Raw genomic sequence first — 22,061 nt, 5'->3', positions numbered from 1 at the left:
CTGCGCGGGGCGGGGCCGGACCCGCCGCGCCCCGCGGGACCCCCGGACCCGCCGGGACCCCCCCGTGCTGCCCCGCCGGGACCACCCCCACCCCGTACTGCCCTGCGCCGCTGGGAAGCCCCGGCACCGCCGGGATTCCTCGCACCGCCCCAACCGGACCCCCCTCCGCACTGCCGGGACGTACCGGCACCGCCGCGCCCACTCGGGACCCCTCGGCACCCCCGGGACCCCCCCTCCCGCCAGGACTCCCACGCCTCGCTGGGACCCTCCGCACCGCGCTGCCGGGATCACCCGCACCGCCAGAGCCCCGCGGCATCCCCAGGTCCCACAGAGGGAAAGGTGTCTCCCCGGCATCCCCGCCGGCCCCGCTCCCCGCTCCCCGCAGGGCGAGACCCCCGGGCACCGCCGGTCTCGGCGGGGGAGGTTTCAGCACCCAGGACAGCGCCCGGCGCAGAGCGCGGCTCCGCCCGAGCAGCCCGGTCTGGCACGGCCCGGTCTGGCACGGCCCGGTCTGGCACGGCCCGGTCTGGCACGGCCCGGTACCGCTCAGCCCAGTGTGATCCAGGTCAGCTCAGCACGGCCCCAGCGCCTGCAGATGCAGTGCCGGAGGGGCAGTGCCCGGCAGGTGCGGTGCCCGGAGCTCCGGCTTCACTGACAAGGGCCAGGGCCCATCTGGGGGCAGTTTGAGGGGTTTTAGAAACGTTACGGGAAGAGAAAGGACGCGTGTCCCCACATGTATCCCGATCGCTGTCCTAGACTGTGCAAGATTTGTCTCAAAACGAAAAACCTGGAGCTGGGGTGGGTAGCAAGCTCACATGCATCCTGAGAGCCCGGCTGGAGTGTGGCTGGTAGCACCAGAGAGAGGTGGAACGGGCACCCTGCTCCTGCCACGAGCAGGATTCCAAGGAATGGGTAAGATCCCGATGTCCCTTTGGGTGCACAAATCCTAAGGCCAAACCCACCGACAGCACCAGCACTTGAGCTGCACCTCACAGCGGGTCACAGCATCAGCACCTGTGCAATTCATACACCTCTTCTGAAAAGCCTAAAATTCACCAAGGGGCCTGGGGGTGCCAAATTCCTGTCCTAAACACTGGTCTTAGCACCAGGGGAGGCACAGAGCAGACGTCACTCACACGAGAGTATCTGTATGCAACAGAGCAATCAAAAGGATATTATTTTCTCTCTAGATAAACAGAAAAAATCAGATTATTTCAGGTGTTTTCTGCTATGAGATGACAGATGTTGGCTACAAAGAGATTTTTTAAAATTGGATTTGAAAATACTGTCTTTCCTCACCCTTCCTTTGGCAGGGCTCCAGAAGAAGGAGTGGGGGTATTCTTCCCATTCCTCTCCAGCAAGGCAGGTCCCTGGCCAGGAGCTGTGCTGCCTCGTACCTGCGTTACTAATCAATAACTAAAAAAAAAAAAAAAAAGTTGTACCTGCTGCAGCATTCACTGCATGTCAGAATAAAGCCTGGCTCAGAGCAGAGCATTGATCTCTGCCCAAGTTCATTACTCCCTCTGGAGATAAAAGCTGAGGGAAGGAGGGAGCAGCGGTGACAGACAAATGGGTGTCACGGCCATGCCCGGCTGCATTCAGAAGTTCCCATGGCTGGTTGGAATCAGAGGGTCCTGCTCCGGGGTGGCAACAGCAGCAGTGGCAAAGAGTCCTGAGGTAAAGCTGCCGGGAGCTGCTGAGCAAACACAGCTGTGTCAGGGAGCAGCTCTGGGCTGGATCCTGACAAAGCAAAAGCGTCGGATCTCCCAGAGGCACATGTGGAGGCAGAACCCACCCACTGAAACAGGGAGATTCATGCACCAAAGGATGGGGTTCATGAACCTCCGAAATCGGGGGTTCTTACACTGAAAGACAAAGTTCATGTACTGAAAGACAGGGTTCATGGACAGGGTCAAGTGCAACAGAAGCAGCGAAGGCCAAGCACTCGTGTGCCCCACATTTTGGGTGATTGTGGCTGCTGTCTGGCCCAGGGTCCATCCTCTGCCACTGGCTAGCAAGGAAATAAAAACAAACCCACACTGAAGTGGCAGCTACAGACTGTGGTCTCCCAGACTTGGCACCCCACTTTGAGAGGCACCCACCACAGGCATAGCCAGAGCAGGAGCTGGCAATGTCACCCAGTGGAAACTGCACATCCCAGGCATGGGCAGGGATTCCTGGCTCAAATCCAGCTCCTGCACCCTGACATGAGGGCAGCACAGCCCCCACTGGAGGCCGAGGCCCTGCAGCTGCACCTTGAGGGCTGAAACTTGCCTGTGCACCATCAGAGATATTTAAATCATGCCAGGAGGAAGCAAAGAGCATAAATTCCTCCTGAAGCTGGGAACACCTCCAGAGGCAGAGCCTGAATTAAGCCCCATTTCCAGAAGATTTTCTGCCATCACAGTGGATGAAAAACGGGTACTGGGGCCGTGCAGGGCCTGGAAGAGAGGGAAGTGCCCGTGCCCACGTCTTAAGTGTGCTAGGAAGGTTTGGTTCTCCTCCTCAATTTTAATCCATCAGTGAAGAGGCCTCGGGCAGGTGCTACCTGTGGGTGCAGCCATGTGGCCCCAAAGAACCCCTGTGTGTCTGACAGGGATATGAGGGAGGTCACTCACACACAGAGGCAAGAGCAGAGCCAGCGGCTCCCGGAGCAGAGCCGGCACCTGCCGCCTGATAAGGTCCCTTATCTGCTCATTCGTTACTGCTCTGAACAGCCGGCGCCTCCCTCACAGGGCTTCTCTTTCAGCAGAACGGGCCCAGGGACTCGCTCTCGAGGATGAAACACTCCTTATCTCCAGGTTCCTGCCCACTGCTCAGTTCTGCTCAGGGGGCACTCACCAGATGGAGGAATCCAGCGGGCACTTCCATGCAGTGAAACCACAAAGATCCCAGTGGTACCGCATCCACGGTGATCATGGCTCGTGCTCCCACAAGGTTTGCAGGTGAATTCCCTGGGACACCTGTCCACTGGGCAAAGGCAACCTGCAACGCTGGAGGGTGCAGTGGAGCTCGGAGAGCTAGATGAGGTTGGAAGGGAATGGGAGTCAGCCAGATCAGCAGCACCTCATGAGGCATCAGCCTCAGGGGGACCCCAGAGCCTGAGGGGCACAGAGAACATCCCCAGGGACACAGCTCCAACCTGGAGCTGCCCAAGGACACCCAGAATGAAAGCAAGAGCATTGGTCCTTCCTGCTGGCTCCCGAGTGCTGCTCATGCTCATTCCAATGCCAACACCCCATGTTCCCTTTTGACAGCAAAAGCTGCCCAGCAACTGGAAGAAAAAAAAGCTGAAACCCCAAACCCCAGAGCTGCTGAAGCACTAGGGTCTGCCTCATGCATTGTTTTGAAATTCACCTCTTTAAGGGTTCATGTGGGGGCACCCCGAGGCTCAGCACTGAGCTCTCCTGAGGTCCAGGAGCCAATGCTCGAATCTGCGTCTGCCTGGGAGAGTGAATTGGGTTGTTCATCTCTCTGACGGGCAGAATAAACACCCTCCACATTGATACTGAGCTCATTTCTGATACTTGTTTAGAGACTTGACAATTCCTGTATAAAAGGATTTCCTTCCACAGCTGAAGTTTGACATTCCTGCATTATTAGATTATTTGCAAAGGTCTGTGTGCGCTGCAGGAAAACAATGCTCCCGCCAGGCAACATTAGAGCCTGCTCCTCCACAAATCATCCCGGGCGCAGCCAGCCATGGAGGCAGCGCCTGTCGGGATCCCCCGGTGCAGGGAGCAGCCGGGGAGGCGGCGAGTGGGAGCTCAGGTGAGCAAACACAACCCACCCACCCACACTACGGCAGCCACAACAGCATTGAAAATAACAGACCGAGCAGGAGAAGGGTTTTGGGTAAAGGGAACCCTGCTCCAGACACCACCAGCACCATGGGCTCCTTGTGCCACTGCCAGCACAGCCCTTCCCAGCGGCATAACCCGGGTGGGAGAGCAGTGAGGGCATTTCTGGGCAGGGACACGTGGTGTCTTCGTCCCCCCTGCCTGGTTTGGAATGGTCACAGCCCTGTGTCCCTGGCCCCCTACCCTGGGGAGCCCTGGGAGTCCCAGCACGATGTGGGAAAGGCAGCAGGAACTCCCCCCAGCATGTGGGGCTTTGGGACTCAAAGGCCTCTGCCCAGAGCAGCCCTCGCACAGGGAAGTCTCCAAAGCATAAAATTCAGAAGAAAATTACTTGAGAAGAACTATTTCTTCAGAGAACTCAAGCCTGTTTCCACACCATTAACTCCTTCCTCTGCAGAACCCACTGCCAGGTTCCCGATGGAGAGGAGCAACATCACAGGTGTCTGTCACTATGGAACAGTTCCCTCCTTCCAAACCATTAAGCACCAAAAAAATTAAATGTAAAAAACCAACCAAACAAAAAAATACCACAAACCAACCAGCCCTTCCCCCTCCAAATAATTTCCTGCCCCAGGAGAAAAGCTTTCCCTGAGAGCAAGGCCTTAAAAGAAAAAAAAAGTATTAAAAAGAAAATCAATAGTGTAAGTGACTTATTTTGCAGCTGATGGTTTGTCCCCAGTGCTGACAGCCTCTCACTGTATTTAGCACAGCCTCAGTCCCTCCACTGGGATATCAGGAGATGTTCCTCAGCCATGATTTACACTCATTTCTCCCCGTTTAGGGAGGCTCAGCCGGGAGCAGAGCTGAAGATGAATTTGGACACACAGTGAGGACGGTCGGTGCCTGTCTCCTGTGGCCAGGGTTGAAGTGCCATCAGCTCCCGCCACTCCCAGCAGGAGGAAACCAGTGCTCCCACCCTCCCTGATACTGCCAGCACTGCCACCCCCTGCACGGATGGTGTCACCATCCCTCTCCCTCCCTGTCCCCACACCTGCTTCCCCAGGACTCACCCCAGGATTCCCCCAGCCCCAGCCAAACCCAGCCTGGCCTCAGCCCAACCAAACCCCACTGGGGCAAGCGCCTCCATGGAGCAGAGGAATTTGATGACCCCACAGACTGAGAACAGCATCTGCCTCATCCCTTGCTGCTTTCCTGCTTTAAAACCCTGCACTGGTGCTCAGCAGCCTCATGCAGCTGGTACCAAACCTGGATCGGTGCCCTGGCAAAGTCCAGATGTCTGGGTGATGGGCTCATCCCTGCCTGCAGTGGCCACTGCCCACAGCTCATCTCAGCCTGGGGCAGCCTTGGGCATTCCCAGGGGTCAGACCTCCCACCACTGCATCCCAGGATCCTGCTGCAGAGGGAAGCGTGAAGCACCCCAGGTGCTCTGCTGAAGAACACCCTCCCAGCTCCTTTCTCCTGGAGGGCAAGTTTCCTGCTTCCCATCACCAGAGTGCCTCATCCATCATGTTCCCTCTAATTACCTTCTCATTTACCTCTTTAGTCAAATCTATTTACAGTCAGAGACAAGAAAACACAGCCCAGGGAGGGGTGCGATGGAGAGGGGTCTCTGTCCCTGCATGTTCCACTGCCCTGGGCAGAGGCTGTCCCGGTACCCTGAGAGCAGAGGGGGCACGGGAGTGTGGCTCAACATGCTCAGGGCTCACAGAGGAGCCAATGCCACCAGGCTCCTGTCACCCAGTCCCTGCCATCACTCCCAGCAGCCCAGAGTCCCACAGGTGCTGCATGTGGGCTGTGCCACTCCCACACCCCTTCCCAAAACCCACACTTAGCTCAAAAGCCAACAGTGATGCTGCTGTTCCACGGCCACAGAACCAGCAGGGTTAAACCAGGACACAGTTTCCCCTGTCTGCAGCCTATGGATGCTTCCTCAAGGAAATCTGTTATTAGCTCCACCTTTTAATCCTCCCTCAATTACAATAACATCATTCTCCACAACTGCCAAGACTCGGGGTGCCCATCCTCACATCTCCAAGGCTTTTCTGTGCTGCTCAGTATGACAGCACAGAGCTGGCCAGAAGCAGCACATTAAGCTGAGTAATTACCTTAATTAATAACAGTGGGCCCAGATGGGCCCCCAGCCCATCCCAAGGATCAAGCCAGAGGATCCAGTGTTTCCCAGCAGTGGGACATGGGGCTGGGGTGCGGGTGCATGGCAGGGCCTGGTGTGATCATGAGGATCACAATTGACTGGGCTCCTTTGGAGCAGTGGGGTTCCTCCCTCTGAAAGAGCTCGGAAATTAGAAGAGAATAATTCATCATCCACCTTGTAAAAGCCTGACTTGCAGGAACCATCTCTGGGCAAATTCCTCAGCAACATCTGGAGCACCCTCATCCATCACAGGGACAGTGGCTGGGCTGGGTGGGATGCACACTGCCATTTCCTAATCCCACAAATTCCTCCTTCAGCTGGGGAAGACAAAAATACTCATGGCAAGGTGTTCCTGGCTCCCCAGGTGCAGCACCATGGCCCCGAGAACTGTGAGGGACACTGCAGTGGCAGCACCACGTTCCACGCCCTGCAGAGGGAACACCACCTCACAGGATGTTGCTGAGGCCCAGGCCCCATCACCAGCTGTGCCTGTTCCTTCTCCCGATCCAGGACAGCAGACTGCTGGCAGCTGGAGCAGTGCCAGGACCCTTCCCTGCTCCCCAGGGAGTCCAGGGAACCCACCCACACCACCACGCTTTTGTTTCCTCCAGCCCGTGTCCCTTGCTGCGAGTGCTTCCAATGGAGTTCACTGGCACAACCCACTGGGGCAGTGACCGACGTTTCACTCCCAGCAGATGCTGCAGGAGGTTTTCCCCATCCGAGGAGTCAGCTTGGAGCAGGGATCATGCACTGCACACCCACACCAGCTCACGAGCTGTGCATGGAAACGATCACATGTACACACACACGTGTGGCAAACACAGTGAAATCAGGTTTAAAATGTACACTCAGATTTCTAAACATACCTTGCCCTTAGGCAGTTTATTGCAGTTTTCTCAAGAATTTCCCTACCCTTTTCTCCCCCAGATACATGGCCCCACTTCTCAGCTGAAGCTGTTCCACATTCACTACATCCCCTTTCTGCTCTGTCTCAAACCCCTCCCTTTCTCCTCAGCTCCTCCAACACAAGTGCAGTGAGGGAACAGCCAGTCCCCTTCCAGGGAAAACCAGAGACCAGCTCTGACCACAATTCCTGGTATGGAAAGGGAATGATTCCCAGACTCAAGTAAAAACCTAGCCACACCTAAAAGCTAAAGGAAAAACTACCTTTAAGGAAGCAGCTTGAAAACAGAAGAAAGACATGAGGAATGTAACAAGTTCTGCACAAAACTGCTGCTGAAGCCACGACTTCCATGCTGATCCCCTGAACACCAGCGTTCAATAGCGCCAGGCCAGCAGTGTCTGTGCACTCAGGATTGAAGGAAGCCTTTAAGCTTCCCTGACAATGCATTTTTCTTGGAGATAAAAAATGAATGCTGCCAGCATGCAAATCTCTCTAAATTAGGCACGGCCCAGCTTGCGGGAGCCACGATGGTTTGTGATGACAGTCATTAACTCTAGCAGCATAAAAGAGGACGCAGGAAAATATCCTCTGCTACCTCCTATCCCAGTTGGGAGGCCCGGCTCAGGGAAGTGCCAGAGTCTGGCACAATGACACCCAAAACCACACTGTGGTGCAGAGGGTGATGAGAATGAGCTGTGGACCCTACCCCTGAGGCAGGCAGGGCTCTCCCTCTCCTCTGGGGACTCACTGCTGCTCCAAGAGCTAAGCTCCCTGTCTAGGAACCACAACACTGGTTTTCTACTGAACAACCACAGCCAGACCCAAAGCTGACTACGAAAGGAAGGCGATGAAATTTGGGCATGTCACCGCTTACCTCCCCTCACTCTTAGTTCTGGGTAAAACCCCAACAGACTCATTCCCTCTTTGCCCTCTTCAGCAGGGAACAGTGACCAGCCTGTGCCAGAACCTACTTTCAATTCCCACTCACCTTCGGGAAGATTTACCAGGAATGGCTGATGTGGCCGATTCCTGGATCTCTTCTGCCACTGAAGAAGGGATGAACTGGACACACATCACCACCTCAGCCTCCCAGGTTCCCGTCAGAGCAAGGGTTGTACATTTTCGTTAACTGATCAGGCTGGAGTAACTTGCAAACAGTCTCTCGAGCCATCCAGGCTTCCTCTCTGCCCTCCCTGCCATGCATACATTTGTATTGTTTCACACTGATCCTTGGCAGCTTGATTTAGGGAGAAAAAGGAAAGAAAGAGAGGAACTTCATTCTGGCTTTGTGCTGGGTATGCAGCTGCAGCCCCATTCCCAGAACACTGCTCAAATAACAAACCAGGAACTAAAAAAAAGCAAACTATCTTTAATATCTCCCAAATCCCATTCAGAAGCAGTTTCATAGAAACATCACTTTCATCGTGCAATAGAGGCTGGAGGAGGGGCAGAAGGAGGGAGAAGTGGTGCCACGTCCTTGTGGGCAGACACAGAGGTGTCTCCCAGCTCCTCAGAAATTCTCCAGCAGATCCAGGATCCTCTTCTGCTCGCTCTCCCGAAACTCCTGGTTCTTCCCGTCCCCGATGTTCTCTGCGTACTCTGCAGGGAGGGAGCAGAGGGACACAGGCTTTGAGTGCAACAGGAACAAACCAAGGGCAACAACTGCAGACACCACAGCACAGTCTACACCCACAGCCACAGCACACAGCCAAATGGGAATTAATGCAAGCATTGATGGTTTTCCTGCCCATCCTCAGGGTTAAAGCTTTGCATAACAAACACCTACTGACACTCACTAAAGCTTTTGTGGCAGATGGAGGCAGAGAACTCCCTGCTCTGGTCCAAGCAGACACCAGCACCCAGGAGCATCCATTCCCTGGCATGGGAATCATGGCATTATGTCCAAGAAATGCAAACAGTACCATAAATCACTGCAAATCACTGGCTTCCTAGGTCCCTTTGGACACTGAGTGTCATCAGGGAAGGTCAGGCCGGGTCTGTGACAACTGTTAATCATTCCCAGCCCTGGGTTTAACCTCCTGCTGTCCAAGCATCCTGAATGAGGATTTTTGTCGAGGAGACCCCAATTCCTCCATCTACCACTGCTTTTAACCACACAGAAGAAAAGCCACCAGTTCAGATTTAACTACAAACCAAACTCCTTGTCATCAGGCAGAGGACACCACACCCTGACCATGGTCTTGCCCATCCATGCACATGGCCAAACACCACGGAACTAAACATTCCCTCTGTAGCTCTCCTTCCTGACATTCATTTGGAGCTGGCAGCTCTCATCCCCTACCAGCTCCCTCCTTCCTGTCACCAGAACCTGCATTTTCAAAGACGGTTTAAAAAGAAAAAATGAAAAGCAGGTTCTGAGCTGCGGAAGCAAGAAGCTGAACAAATCTGAGGAAATCAGGAGCGGGCTGATGGCTAAGACAGCGCTTCCCTGCCTCCGCCTGCTTGCATTCTTTTCCTTCTTCCAAACAAACAGAACAGCTTGTATTCAGCACTGAATGGTAAGTTGCTGTAGAAAGTTTGCTTTAATATTTATACGTTTAGCACTGCTACACGCTCTGAGCTCCATCAAAGACTTCGTTACAGGAGCACTGAAAGCACTGAGGACATGCAGAAGTTAGCTGATGTGGGAGTCTTCCCTCCTGTGTGCACTCTCTCTCTCTCTCTCTCCATGTAAAAGCAGTAAGCTCTTTGTCAGGCTTCTGGGAAAAATATTTTTAATATTTATAAACCGCTCCAGTACCTGTAACACGAGCAGGTGGTAACAGTGAGGTTTGCTGCAGGTGAACCTGAGCTGCCCACTGTCCCAGCAAAGGGACCAGCTCAGGGCACCTTCCCTCAATGGAGGAGCTGCTCTCCACAGCTCTTACAGGCAGCAGAAAGCTCCTACAAGGACAGATTCCTTGTAGCTCCCTGTGTATGGGCTGATTGCTGTGGGGCAGCCTGGCCCTGCTGCACTGTGTGTGTGCTTTGGCCAAGGGCTGCACCGGGGATCCTCAGGCAGGAGACAATCCCAGTGCACAGGAATCCTGGTCCCCTTCCCAGCCAAGGCTGGCACTTAGCTCAGGCTCCCTGTCCCCTCAGGCAGTACCAGAGCATCCCTGGGAGCTGGTGGAGGCGCTGGCTCTGTCCCCAGCAGCCTTTTCCGTGCTCCATCAGGGTAAGTGCCTCTGGAACAGCCCCACTGGGTGCGAGTGCTGCAGTTCATTGCAGCCCAAGGGCACCATTTCCCACCGGCAGTGGCCTCTCCCAGCCCAGGTCAGGGACAGCCATAGTCTCCAAGCCTGGCACAGCCAGCAGCTCTGCCCTCAGCTGTAAGGATGGCCAGACTGCTTGGATGAGGGCTCAAGCAGGGAGCTGCTGAGTGCCACTAATGACACTGCCCTTCCTTTGTACCAGGAGATCACCCAAACAAAAACAAGACAAAAATTCTTTTTATCTTGTCCAAATGCTCAGCATTTCTCCTTCTAAACATCTAGGCTTTGTAAGACTAAAGCCCCAGTGACTCCAAGGCAGAATGTTTACTGGGTTATGACAGCTACTAATGCTCATTTGAAGCATTAGCAGCTTGAAGACACCAGATAAAACCCCCAGAACTAGGCTTAAAAAAGTAAATCTCTGACCGAGATTTTATGTATTTACTTTTTTATTTAAAATTCCACTCCTTCACTGAGACTGCTAAAAAAAAATTCAAATGTAAGCTGCCCCTGCCAACAGTTAACCAGAGCTTACACACTGCTGTAGCTACACAAAGGGAAAGGGCCCAAGATTGGTTTCTGCTTCATTAGACAAAATACAATGGTTACAGAACAGTAAAAATCAATTGGGAAATACTGAGGCTTGTAATAGATATTGGAAGCTCCAGAGCCTGCACAGATGGAGGCACCATGAGCCAGACTGAGCTCCATCCTCAGAGCACACTGACCCTTCCTTTGTGCTTACCTGTGCTAACAGGTTCGGGCTGGACTGTGCAGCAGACATTCCACATGCCCAGCTCCCAGCGTGCCCGCTCACCTGGCACCAGATGTGTCCTGGGGAGGGGCCTCAGCAGGAGCAGCTCTGACAGAGCTCCCGAGGCAGCCAGGACCAATGACTAGTCTCTCTGCATCAGTGAAAAACAGGGAGATTTGCCACTCCAGAGCCAAGTATTGCTTCAGAGAGGCCTGTGCCTCACTCTGTTCCCAATGACAGATGGAGACCAGGCACCTCCCCAAGATACAGACACTGCTGCCGTCCCAAACCCAGCCTCCAATCCCAAAACATCTCCCTAGCCAAGGCACACACCACTCAGTTGTTTTCTTCCAAAGCATAAACTAACTGTCCTGTTGCAAGAAATGCTTGATCTTCCAGAAAAAGGAAGTGTGGGAGGACTGGTCAGCCTGCAGAAATGCATTAATGAGCCTCCCGTTATTCCCTGCCCACTCCTCCCCCTTGAAAGCCCTACCATAAGAAAACAGTCTCGCTTCCTTGCTTGCATCGTAAGTAATTCTGAGCCACCCCAAGGGATCCATCAGCTGTCAGGTTGCCAGAGAAACATGGAGAATATGTAGGCCATAAAAATCAAACTAAAAACTGCGCACCTAATTAGTATGCAAAAATAGAAAATAAAAACTGAACAAGAGCAAAACACTGAACAAAAAGTAAAAATAAACCGATCCTCATTTGTCCTGAGAGCAAGTTGGGAAGTAGCCTGGAAACATTCCAGCCAAGGCTCAAGCTCCTGATCTCTCAGTCACTTGCAATAGTCTCGTACAGTTGACTCCAGTGAAGTTTTGGAAGTCCCTTGCTGGCCCCAGCAGCACACTGCAGGGTCCACATCCAAACCCCTTTGCTTTCCTGGGAAGCTGTGTCCAGGGAACTGACTCCTTCAGAGAGGCAGGTGCATGTCCCAGGTGTCACTGCTGTTACAGGCTGGTGAACCTGTGCTGACCACAGATGTGGACATAGGTGTGTAACTACTGAAAAGCTCAAATATCAGAGCCCAGACTGCAGCTGAGCCCAGTGCTGCTCCTGCCTCCCGGGTCCCACTGCAGGTCTTCACAAGGACCCACTAAGAAATTTATCACTGAGGTTTTGACTATTGTCTCTGAAGTCCCTAAAACTGGCAAGTATAGGAGTTGGGGAGAGCTGCAGTCAGAGCCCAAACTCTGTACCCATCCCTGCATTATTAACAAGCCAATGTGCCCCTTCAGGCAGGGAATGTGGTGCTGCTGAGAGCACCCAACCCAGCACGACCCTGAGCTTGCAACACCCGATACAACCACGAAGGAAGTTTCACAATGCAAGTCACTGTCTGGGAAAGAAAGAATCGGATGAAATTTTAATGCAGCTGCCCTCCAATTCAGCTTGGTATGTAAATCAACAACCCAGAGCCGTGACTGTGAGGTGTGCAAATCCAGCGAGGTCTGCAGACATCTCCCTCAGAGACCCATGGCCCAGGGCAAGTGTAGGAATCTGAAGGCGGACGTGTGCCATACTCCACACTGGAAAGGGGTGGTTCAGAGGCAGGAATTTTCAAGTATCATAATTAAAATCAGAAAAGACATCCTATGCAGCCCCCCTGCTCACCAGCAGGCATTAACTTGCACTTCGTGGCCAAGGACAAGGGCCAAAGAGATTGCCTATACCTGCAGGTAATCTTACATTGTCAGAAAATCACTCTTATTTTGTCATGCCAGCCAGCCTTTTGATTCCTTTTTTCCTGCATATGAGAAGGGAGAAAACCAAGAGGTTCTACAGGAAATAAGCTGTGTGTACCTGCCAGTGTTGAAGTGCGGGCAAGAAAAGCCCAGGAGAACATTGCTGCTCCCAAAGAAACATTGAAACACATCCCACAGCCCAGTATCCCAGAAATGCTGCCAACCTTCTTTTCCCTCCAGAAGAAAAACAAACTCCTCGCCCCACACTGAAAACAACACAGCCCCTTTGGACCAGACACACTCCATAAGGAAGCATGTTCTCTGGGCAGCTCTGGTTCCCTGCTGCTCCCACTAAGCCTCTCAGGTCCGAGGGACCATGGGAAGAGGCTGAGTCCTGCCCTCCTCTCCCTCAGTTCCAGTGGCTGCTGCTGCTAAAGGACAGCGGGCTGCAGAGGAGGCCCACAGCTCAAATAGGCATTGCTCTAATTCACCATGAGCATTAAAAATAACAAGCAGTACTTTAAAACTGGGATTGCAAATCACAACAGCTACATTTTAAAGCTATGGAGGATACTTTAATGCTATAATCCATATTAATCTGACACTAAGAACAAGACAAATACACCGTGGATACTAATATGGTGCAGATGGTAAAGTGCAGGGCCATGTTAATGAAAGATGAGACTCCACTATTCTTCCCTCTAGCAGGCGTGTATACTTCCCTTAAATATTTACTCTCATGTTAATGCCAGCAGTGAATTCCAGCCAGGCTGGAGCTGATGGAAGCGTGAAGTGACGTGCTGTTCTCTGACAGCAGCTACAGCAAGTGTCCTAACTCTGAGGCAAAGCAAAGCACGCCACTAATCAGGGTGATTCCAGCCCTGCCAGGATCTTGGAACACTGCTCAGCTGCTGCCTGGAGATGCTCAGGAAGCCAAGGAGAATTACATGAGAAGGCTCATCCTGCGCAGCGATGACCAAGCTGTCCCTGGTAGCAATGAGACACTTGCACAGAGATATCTCTACTCACCCTTCAGGATGTGTCGAACAATTTTAATGGAGCTGCCTCTCATGTTCAGGATCTGGTGGACCCTCTGACGAATCTGATGGGGAGTAGGAAAGAGAAGAAAGAGCTCTTCAGTGCAACACAAGTCCATGCACAGCCCCACTTTTTCCCACTTTGAGGGATAAGCAGAGACCTGAGGACCACAAAACCAACTCAGTCTTGGCAGCCCTCAGCATCTGCTCAGGAACACCCAGGAAGGCACATGGCACAGAAATAAGAAGCCACAGAATGCATTCACAAACCCCAACATATTCACAGAGGAGGCAGAGATGCAGCATTTTGCACAGATGAAGAAAAGCTGTAGCTGTGCTTTTGTGAGACCTCCCAAGAGCAGGCCGCTTTCCCCTGCTCTCTCAGCAATGGCATCAGCAGGGCCTTTCCATTTCAAACCCTGACCTTGCTCATACAGATTATATGAATGTAGTGACATCAGCTTCTGTCTCCGCTAATGCCCTCCTATCTGCTGCAACCTGATGGAGCTGTATGGACACAAGTGCAATAAACAGGAGGTTTCCTCCAAAAAAGGGAATTAGAGACACAATTACTCAACGCAGCAGCATTTGCAAGGATTTAGCGCCTTGTCTGCACCATGAATGGAAACACAGATCATCTGCCAACCTTGTACACAGCTTTACCTGGGGAACGTTGGCATTGCAGATCTCTGCCATGATGTAACAGATGAGCTGCAGCACAAAGAGCCCGGCATCCAGACGACGGAGATAGAATTCATCTTCCATGTCATCGTCTATGATCTCTCCTCGACGCACCATGTCCTGCAAAGCCATGCAAAGGAAAGGTGTGAGGATTCTCTCAGAGCACTTCCTATTAGGAGTGGCAAAATGTTGGTGGAATTTGTGGTTTCTTAAGAACTGTTTTGTTCCCCCAAACGTTATCAGCTATATATTTCTTGCTGAAGGAGTATTTTTAATAATTCATTTAAATTCATAAAACATTTCATTCGGTTTTGAAGAAGTTTTGCCTTTGCTGGTCATGAAGTGTGTCCATCTGCAAGTTAAAATTTTAATTTAAACATACAAATCACATTTCTACATTGAGGGGTGAGAGTGTGTGACTATGGAACAGACCCATGTATCCGTGATTTACAAGTTCTTTGTGAGAATGGAACAAAACCTGCTCTTTTACTGGCCATCTGAGGGTGCTGTTCAGCAGTGCAGAACATGACTCCAGCACACTCAAAGACCTATCTAGCTTCCAGCTTCATAATTGACTGATAGATGAGAAAACACATCTGAAAATCCTGCACAAGGCCAGTTTTTCCATGCCCAGCCAGGCTCTCCCAGCTGTGTTTATAAGGGGTGCTGCCAGGGCAGAGGCAGGCCAGGGTCTTTTAGCCAAAGAGCTCTGACTCCCATGGGAATGATGACCCACCATCCATCCTTCCTCTGTATACATGAGTTTCACCAGTGAGAGCTGCCCAGAGGGAGGCCAGAGGAAGAGAGCAAGAGGCCATTCCATTTCTCCACTCCATTCCATCCCTCATGTCCAGACAGCCCATCTTCTGCAAAACACTGGCAAGAGCTGCCTGGCAGTGAGCTCAGAGCGGCCTCCTCCGAGCTGGCCCCGGGACGTGCCTGCGCTCCATCCTCATGGGGGCTGACGGGCCCAAACAACTGTGCCACGTGTCACCTCCTGCATTTTGGGATTTGTCTTCTGGTTTCGTTCTTAAACAAAGGAAGCAGCTCATCAGCCCAGCGAGCTCACTGCAGCTCTGTGATTTATTCTGCAGCCGTCTGGCAGGTGGGCGCACGCCGGCGGAGCAATATTTCCTCATTAGAGCCATCACCTGCGAGCGCCCCGTACCTGCAACGCTCCACAGGACGCGCCTCCTCAGGCACTCGTGCTCCAGGCACACGCAAGGTCACCGGCACCAAAGCTGACTGAGGCTGCCAAATGTGGCTGTTCTGTCAAGCCAAGCCCTTGCATCTAATGGTGAGCTGAAAGTTTTAGGCACAAGAAGGAAAATGAGCCCTGTGCAACTCTCCCTGGAGGGGGGCAATGGATGCTCCTTGGACAGAAATCTGATGGAGTGACTTAGACAGCTGATGCCCACTTCCTCTCGAAAGGGAGAGGAAAGCTCAGGTAGCGAAATACTTCTCCTTTCCTCCTAGAAATCCAGTCTGTCAGTAAAAGAACAAGTTTTAAAGCCAGTGCCTTCTTAATTGTGTCAGATCAATGGCTTTGGCTACACTCAGATGTAACACTTTAGCATCAGATCCTGAAGACTCCAACATATGCATGATAGTCATTTACTCCATGTTCTCAAAATCATGGGCACAGGCATGACTGGGCAAAGCCTGCATGTGAGCTCTTGCCAGTAAATAGAAAAATCCAATTTTGTGCAGGGAGTGACTTCCCTCACCCTACATCCCTGCCAAATGGCTCAAATCTGGTCTCTAAAGCTAAACAATGATGAGTCTGGCTAGCAGGAGAGCTGAATAGTGACTGAATTATCGAAAAAAACATTCAAGAAAGACAACACACTCACTTCTGAACCAGCGCTCACACTATGCACTGCACACAGGCTCACTGGCTGCTCTGCTCAACAGTGCTAAATTCCTGAGCAGAAAAACAACCACAGGCCAGGACTCTGAATCTCCAGAGCAAGAAACAAAGGCCGGGTCTGCTCTGTATTCTGATCCGAGCACGGTGATCACAGGAGCTGGATCCAGGCAGCTGCGGTCTTGATTACACAGCAGCGGCAGCTCTAACAGCCCCTCTCGGCAGAGAAGATTATTCTGTGCCAGTAAATTAAGCAGATATGAATTAGAAGACAAGTACAGTTTTAAGGTGCCTTTTCACAGTCCTTTTTTTTTTTTTTTCTTAAAACCACAGCCACCCTTTCAGTGCTAATCTGCCTCCAGTACAGTAGCAAGCAGCCCCCTTCCCACTTGGTCTCTCTTTCAAAGCTGTCAGTCGCTAACCTCCAAATGAGCGCTCAGGTGCCATTTCTAATCTGCCAGCAATATGTACTGAGATGCCCCTTGCTGATGGGAGAAGACAGCAGTAAGATGGGCTTCTGTGAAGCTAAAATGAGCTTCTCTCACACTAATGAGGCAGGACTGACAGGCCTCGAGGTGTCAAGTAGAGACTTCAAGCCTAAAGATGCGATGGATGTGCCCGTGCTGTACCAAAGATCACACTGCTCCACACAGGCAGTGGAGGAGATTTCTGCATCCTCCTCCCTCCTCATCTATCACTCACCGCCCAGCATGCACTGCACAGCTGGGCAGAGCACAAGGAATGGGTACTGATCAAGAACAAAGAACACCTCTAGGATCCTGGTTTTACATCCTCACCACGTGGAACAGCGAGGCCAATCCAGGTGGACAGAAATGAGCATGTTCCAAATAGCTGTGCACCAAAACAACCACCACAATGTGTCTCTCACTCTAAGGATGGAGTTTCTCCCCTTACTACTTTCTGTCTGTAACACTGGGGACAGCCGAGGGATGCAAGATATGTTCAGGAGGGGCCTTCAGACCACAGGCTAAAAGCCACGCTCACAGCCATCACGTCCTGCCCTCAGCACAGCTCCAGGCAATTTGGTCTTTCTACACCAAACTGAAAGGATGGGCTGACACAAATCCCCACCTGTGGATACCACGCTCATCCTAGGAGTTCCACCTCTTCCTTTCAAGGAATGGAGTGGCTGAACTGTAGCACAATTAGCATGTAATTTGTAAGTCATTATAGCACAAAGTGTCTGGTGAGAATATTTTATTGAATTAACCTGATGAGCATAATTTTCCGTGGAACTATAAAAATATTAAACTATCTCTTGTCACTTCCTACCATCTTTAGAGATCATCAAGGCTATCGCTGCCACCCATAATTATACCTCATTTTAGAGAGAGGTAAAGGCCACAGGATGTTGCACCATTTCCTACAGAAATAATTAAAGAAATTGAGAGGAGAACAAAGTATTTTCATTAACTAAAAACTCTGAGAAAAGTGCTAAGACAGGCATCAGGTGTTGGAGACAACGCTCTCATGGACTTTGCCCCTGGGTTTCACATGGCAATTAGGATAATCACCAAGTTATCACCTCTGAACCCTTCTGAACAGATTTCACTAAAGCAAACAAGGGGGTAACACTGAGAAGGGGCTCAGTGACTCCATCCCGTTTCACAGTCTAGATTAGGGTGCAGATTATTACAACTGTTCCTCCTCAAAACAGCTGGCTTCAGAAATTCCTCCCCTCCCTTCCACCCTCAGCTATTCCCCCACCATCACTGCCATGGGCTGAAAAGCAGGGCTATAAACCAGATCACTAAAATAAACCAAGCTAAAAGAAATAAAAAGGAGGAGAACTGCAAGAGCAGGAGCTTCTTATGCCAGCTGCACTACTAAAGATAAAGCACTCAGTCATTCCTTGTGTAATCAGCTTTTCACTCCTTGTAATGCAAGACTTACACCAGAATACTCTGTCCATCAGACTTGGATCTCACTCTTGTCAGCATAGGCTGAACCTGTAAAATCTCACCAAGTATCATTTTTCTACGGGGCAGGGAGAAAAGTGAGCATCTGTATATCAGATTTTTGGGGTACTATGTCCTCTACTGCAAGGGGAAAGTCAAAAGCCCCCCAGTGACAGAGCACAGATTCTGAAGTGTTCATACAATCCACCTCAGTGATTCATGTGCCACAACAAGGAACATTAAAGTGCCCCATAAATCCTGTCACAGCTGGAGAGTGCCATGATGTGACAGACAGAATGATGGCTTTTGCCTGCTTCTGTGTGGGGAAAATGCTTGAGCCACTTCGGATCTCAGGAGACCCTGAGATCTCCCACTGACCATCTGATGATGCTACAAAATAAAGCAAACGATAATTCTCCAAGAGTGTTCCAAGATAGGAATGAACTTCAACATCATATTTCATACATGTTGTACCCAGTATGTTGCACCCATGAGATGCTTCTGCCAAATCCTATTATTAGTTCTAATAGGAGGTAAAGAATTGAGGTCCATTTATTCTGGATACAGGAGGAGAATCTGAGGTTCCTTAGTTTTACTTCTCTTGTGCACAAGGGGTTAATATTATTAATTGAAGAGCTTCCATAAAAGCTTCTTCACACTCAAATTCCCTCCACTCCTGCTTTGTGCTGGATGTTTGCTACAGATGTTAATGTTTGCAGGCTGCTCCAGGGTGTTCCTGGATAAAGGGCACATACCCTCACTCTGCATGTGGTATTTTACGGCTCTGTACAGCAGGCCCAACACGCTACAAGGCTTCAACCAAACAAACATATTCTGGTTTTTGAGTTCTAAAACCCCCACACCGACACATAAAGAATAAATAATTTCTTGCCCTGTTTGAGGAGGAAGGACAGAGCATGGAAGGAAAGCAGGAAAGGGTAAATGCTGTTTTCCTCCAGGCCACCGCTCAGTGGTGATGCTGCCACTGTCCATATGGAGCCGGAGTGCTGGCAGCAAAAGCAGCTCCATTCATCACTCACTCCTGTGCCTCTTTGAGCAGCAGCAGCACTCTGCTGCCCTCGGAATGTTTGGCAGTGCCCGGAGAAGCAGCCTTGGCAGTGGGCAGGCAGCTGTTTGTCGGGGCCTGGTGGGGGGCTGCTGCCCGTGGCACGTGGAGCGCGCGGAGCGCGGGACGGCAGCTGCAGCCATTGCTCTCCATCGGTGCTAATCAATCTCACACCCTCCCCAGCACTGATATAGATAATCTTGTGGGAAGCTGGCCAAGCTCACTAACAGCTCTGCAAGCTGCTTCCTGACTCCAGCCGCTCGTTCCCTTTCAAAAGGTCTGTTCCTGCTTCAGTTCCAAGAAAGTGCTGTGCGGTACCAAGGCTCGTGTCACTCACACATTCACTGCTGGTGTGCAGAGAGCACACAGCCCTCGGCTGCACCTCAGCTAACTCATCAACACAGACACTTCCTCGCCGCTGATCACAACTCTACAGACCAGGGTAAGAGGCCTCACACATTATCATGTAATTGTCTCTCTGCATTTCACCTGCTCTCCATCTGCCAAACCAAGCAGGACTGCAGCCAGGTGAAAGTGAAGGCAAATTGAATCACAGACTTAGGTACTTTTAGTAAAACTCACTCTACGAGACAGCCGGAAGCACTTGTAGAGAAATTCTTGGCCCATTTTATCTGAGGTTACCTGGAACTTGGAGAGTGAGGCAATAGGAATTAAGAGGCAACAGCACAGGTATGAGGGCACACCCAAGAATAGTGACTGGCTGAGCCATAAATCCTGTGCAGATGACATGGCTGTGTAGAGGTGTTACAGACATGACCCAGCAAAACTTAAGCAATACATACGTGTTTCTCCCCATCAATCTTCTTATCAGCTGCCTGCATTGCATCCAGGTACTTAAAATACAGTTCCATCAGCCTATCAACCTGCAAGGGCAGAAGAGAGAGATGTAAGCAAGAAAAAAGAACAATGCAATCATCTTTAATCCTTCATGCAATTTTGTTTTCCTCACAGCTTCAGCCTTCACAAAGCAACAGGCAGCTCTGTCCCTCCCAGGAAGCAACGCGTTACAGAAGGAGGGTACAAGTGCTGGTCGGATGAGCATGCTGAGGCTGCAGGCGTCTGGATGTAATCCCATATGGGAACACGGTCCCATCAGTGCCAGATAAAAGGCAGCAAACAGACGTGTGTCCCCAGCTCACTCTCTGTACTGTGGTCCTCCAGGCTCCTGGTTTCCCCAGTGGACTTGTCCTATCTGTGCTGGATGTTCCAGCTCTCCCACTCTCCTCTGAACTGTGTTAGGGCAGCTGAAATCCTATCTAGCAATTATCTACAATTGGTAGAACAGGTTATGAAAAACACCTTTAAAACACACTAATGAGGAATACTAAGGAACCAGTATTTTCCCAGTGGCAGAATTTACAAATCCCTTGGGATCCCTGGTTTGCAAAAGCTGCTATTTCTTTCCTGCAAAGCTTTGATCTATCCACCACCATGTAAATATTTTGGGAAGAATTTCCCAGAGCAAACATCACTAAAGTGAAACATTCTAGGAGAGGAGTGGGGAATGTTAAACGTGTACCACAGCAACTCCTAAACTCTCTGCAAAAGAGCTTCACCACCAGACACACTGGCACATTTCCACGCTGTCCTGATCTCAGAGCCAGCACGATGTAATACTGCATATTGTCTTTTATGGCCAGGTTTCAGCAGAGACACAACCCAGGACAGAATCGCTAGTACCATATGCAAGAGCACCAGAAAACAAGAGCGCAGGGGATGTGGAAGCCATGCACTAAATGTCCAGTTTTGCAGTTTGTAAATACAATGTGAATGAGAGAACAAAGGTCTGTGACAGCACAAGTCTCTGCAGGCAGGTATGAGGATGGCTTTTCATAACTCAGCGAGTGCACCAGGCACCCTGCCCTGAGCAAGAACCCTCCCAACCTGGCAGCCCAGAGACTGAGACACACATTCAGCACTCACCTTCTCACTGTCATTCTCTGTGAATTTATTCAGTAACCGTGTCCTCTGCTGCCCTCTCAGGTTTCGCAGAAGGGAGGCCAGGATGGAACAGACATGTTCTAGAAATACAAAATGAAAATTGCATGCTGAGATCAGGAAGAGGAGCTTATTTCCCTCTGTAACATGCCATTAAATTTACTATTAACACCCCAGCATGTAGCTGTTGATAAGCAGAACCCTGGCTCCTTCCCATCATGGTGAGAGGAGACAGAGCAGTGGTGAGAGCCACAAGCCATGTTTGCAGGGAGCACAGATAGCTCCTCATGCTGGCCCAGCCAGTGAGGTCTCCTCCTCCTCTGCCTCAGGGAACCAAAGCAACTTACACAGAGCACAGGTTCCACTCTGGTTTCCTCCCCAGGACGTGCGCCTGCCTGGTGGCACAAGCTTTGGGACCCTCCATCACAGCCTAAAGGCACCGCATGCTGCCTTTTGGGCCTAAAGGAGCCCTGGCCAAAGCCAGCACTGTCACCCAAATGACCCTCAGGCCACCAAGGCTAGGACAGCTACTGAAACAAGAGAGCTGTAGAAAGAATAACTGTGCTCCTGCAGAGACTCAAGTGGTATGAGCTAGTAGAAAAATTCTCAAACCAACCACTTTCATTTACAGAAAATCCCATCAATGAATATAAATAGGCCACAACAAACCACAAACGACCAAATAAACATGTTTACAGTCTTCTCAATTGCACTTGGGGGTCATATTTTTCAGCACAAACCAAGGAGGCAAGTAAAAAGTCAAGGCTGCAAGCGCACAGGAGACACCTGTGTCAATGTCCCACCACTCTGAGAGGTGACTGAGCCACTCGCCTTGAGCCCAAGCACAGCAGTGCAAAGCAAAGGAGAAGGGCTTGAGTCTCCTTCCCTTTCCAAACCAGTCAGTACTACTTCCCACCTGCAGGTCTGCTTTAAACACAGACCTGGTGTAGACCACCTCGCTTCTCCAAGATGACTTCATTGTAATCTTGCTGATTAAG

General features: G+C 51.1%; 1 protein-coding gene across 1 annotated transcript in view; it reads right to left on the bottom strand.

The window, feature by feature from the left end:
* Positions 1 to 8,226: 8,226 nt before the first annotated feature.
* CTNNBL1 (catenin beta like 1) overlaps positions 8,227 to 22,061 on the bottom strand; it is a 47,436-nt gene continuing 33,601 nt past the window's right edge. The window contains exons 12-16 of the mRNA XM_039563523.1: positions 21,049 to 21,146; positions 19,908 to 19,988; positions 14,235 to 14,372; positions 13,564 to 13,636; positions 8,227 to 8,476 (exon numbers count right to left, since the gene is read on the bottom strand). Of these exons, the coding sequence (XP_039419457.1) occupies positions 8,388 to 8,476; positions 13,564 to 13,636; positions 14,235 to 14,372; positions 19,908 to 19,988; positions 21,049 to 21,146 (479 nt within the window). The 3' untranslated portion in view covers positions 8,227 to 8,387. The remainder of the gene's footprint in view (positions 8,477 to 13,563; positions 13,637 to 14,234; positions 14,373 to 19,907; positions 19,989 to 21,048; positions 21,147 to 22,061) is intronic.

This window comes from Corvus cornix, chromosome 20, assembly GCF_000738735.6.
Source record: "Corvus cornix cornix isolate S_Up_H32 chromosome 20, ASM73873v5, whole genome shotgun sequence".
NCBI lineage: Eukaryota > Metazoa > Chordata > Aves > Passeriformes > Corvidae > Corvus > Corvus cornix.
Note: the sequence above shows the minus strand (reverse complement) of the source record. Positions and strands in the feature narration are given on the sequence as shown.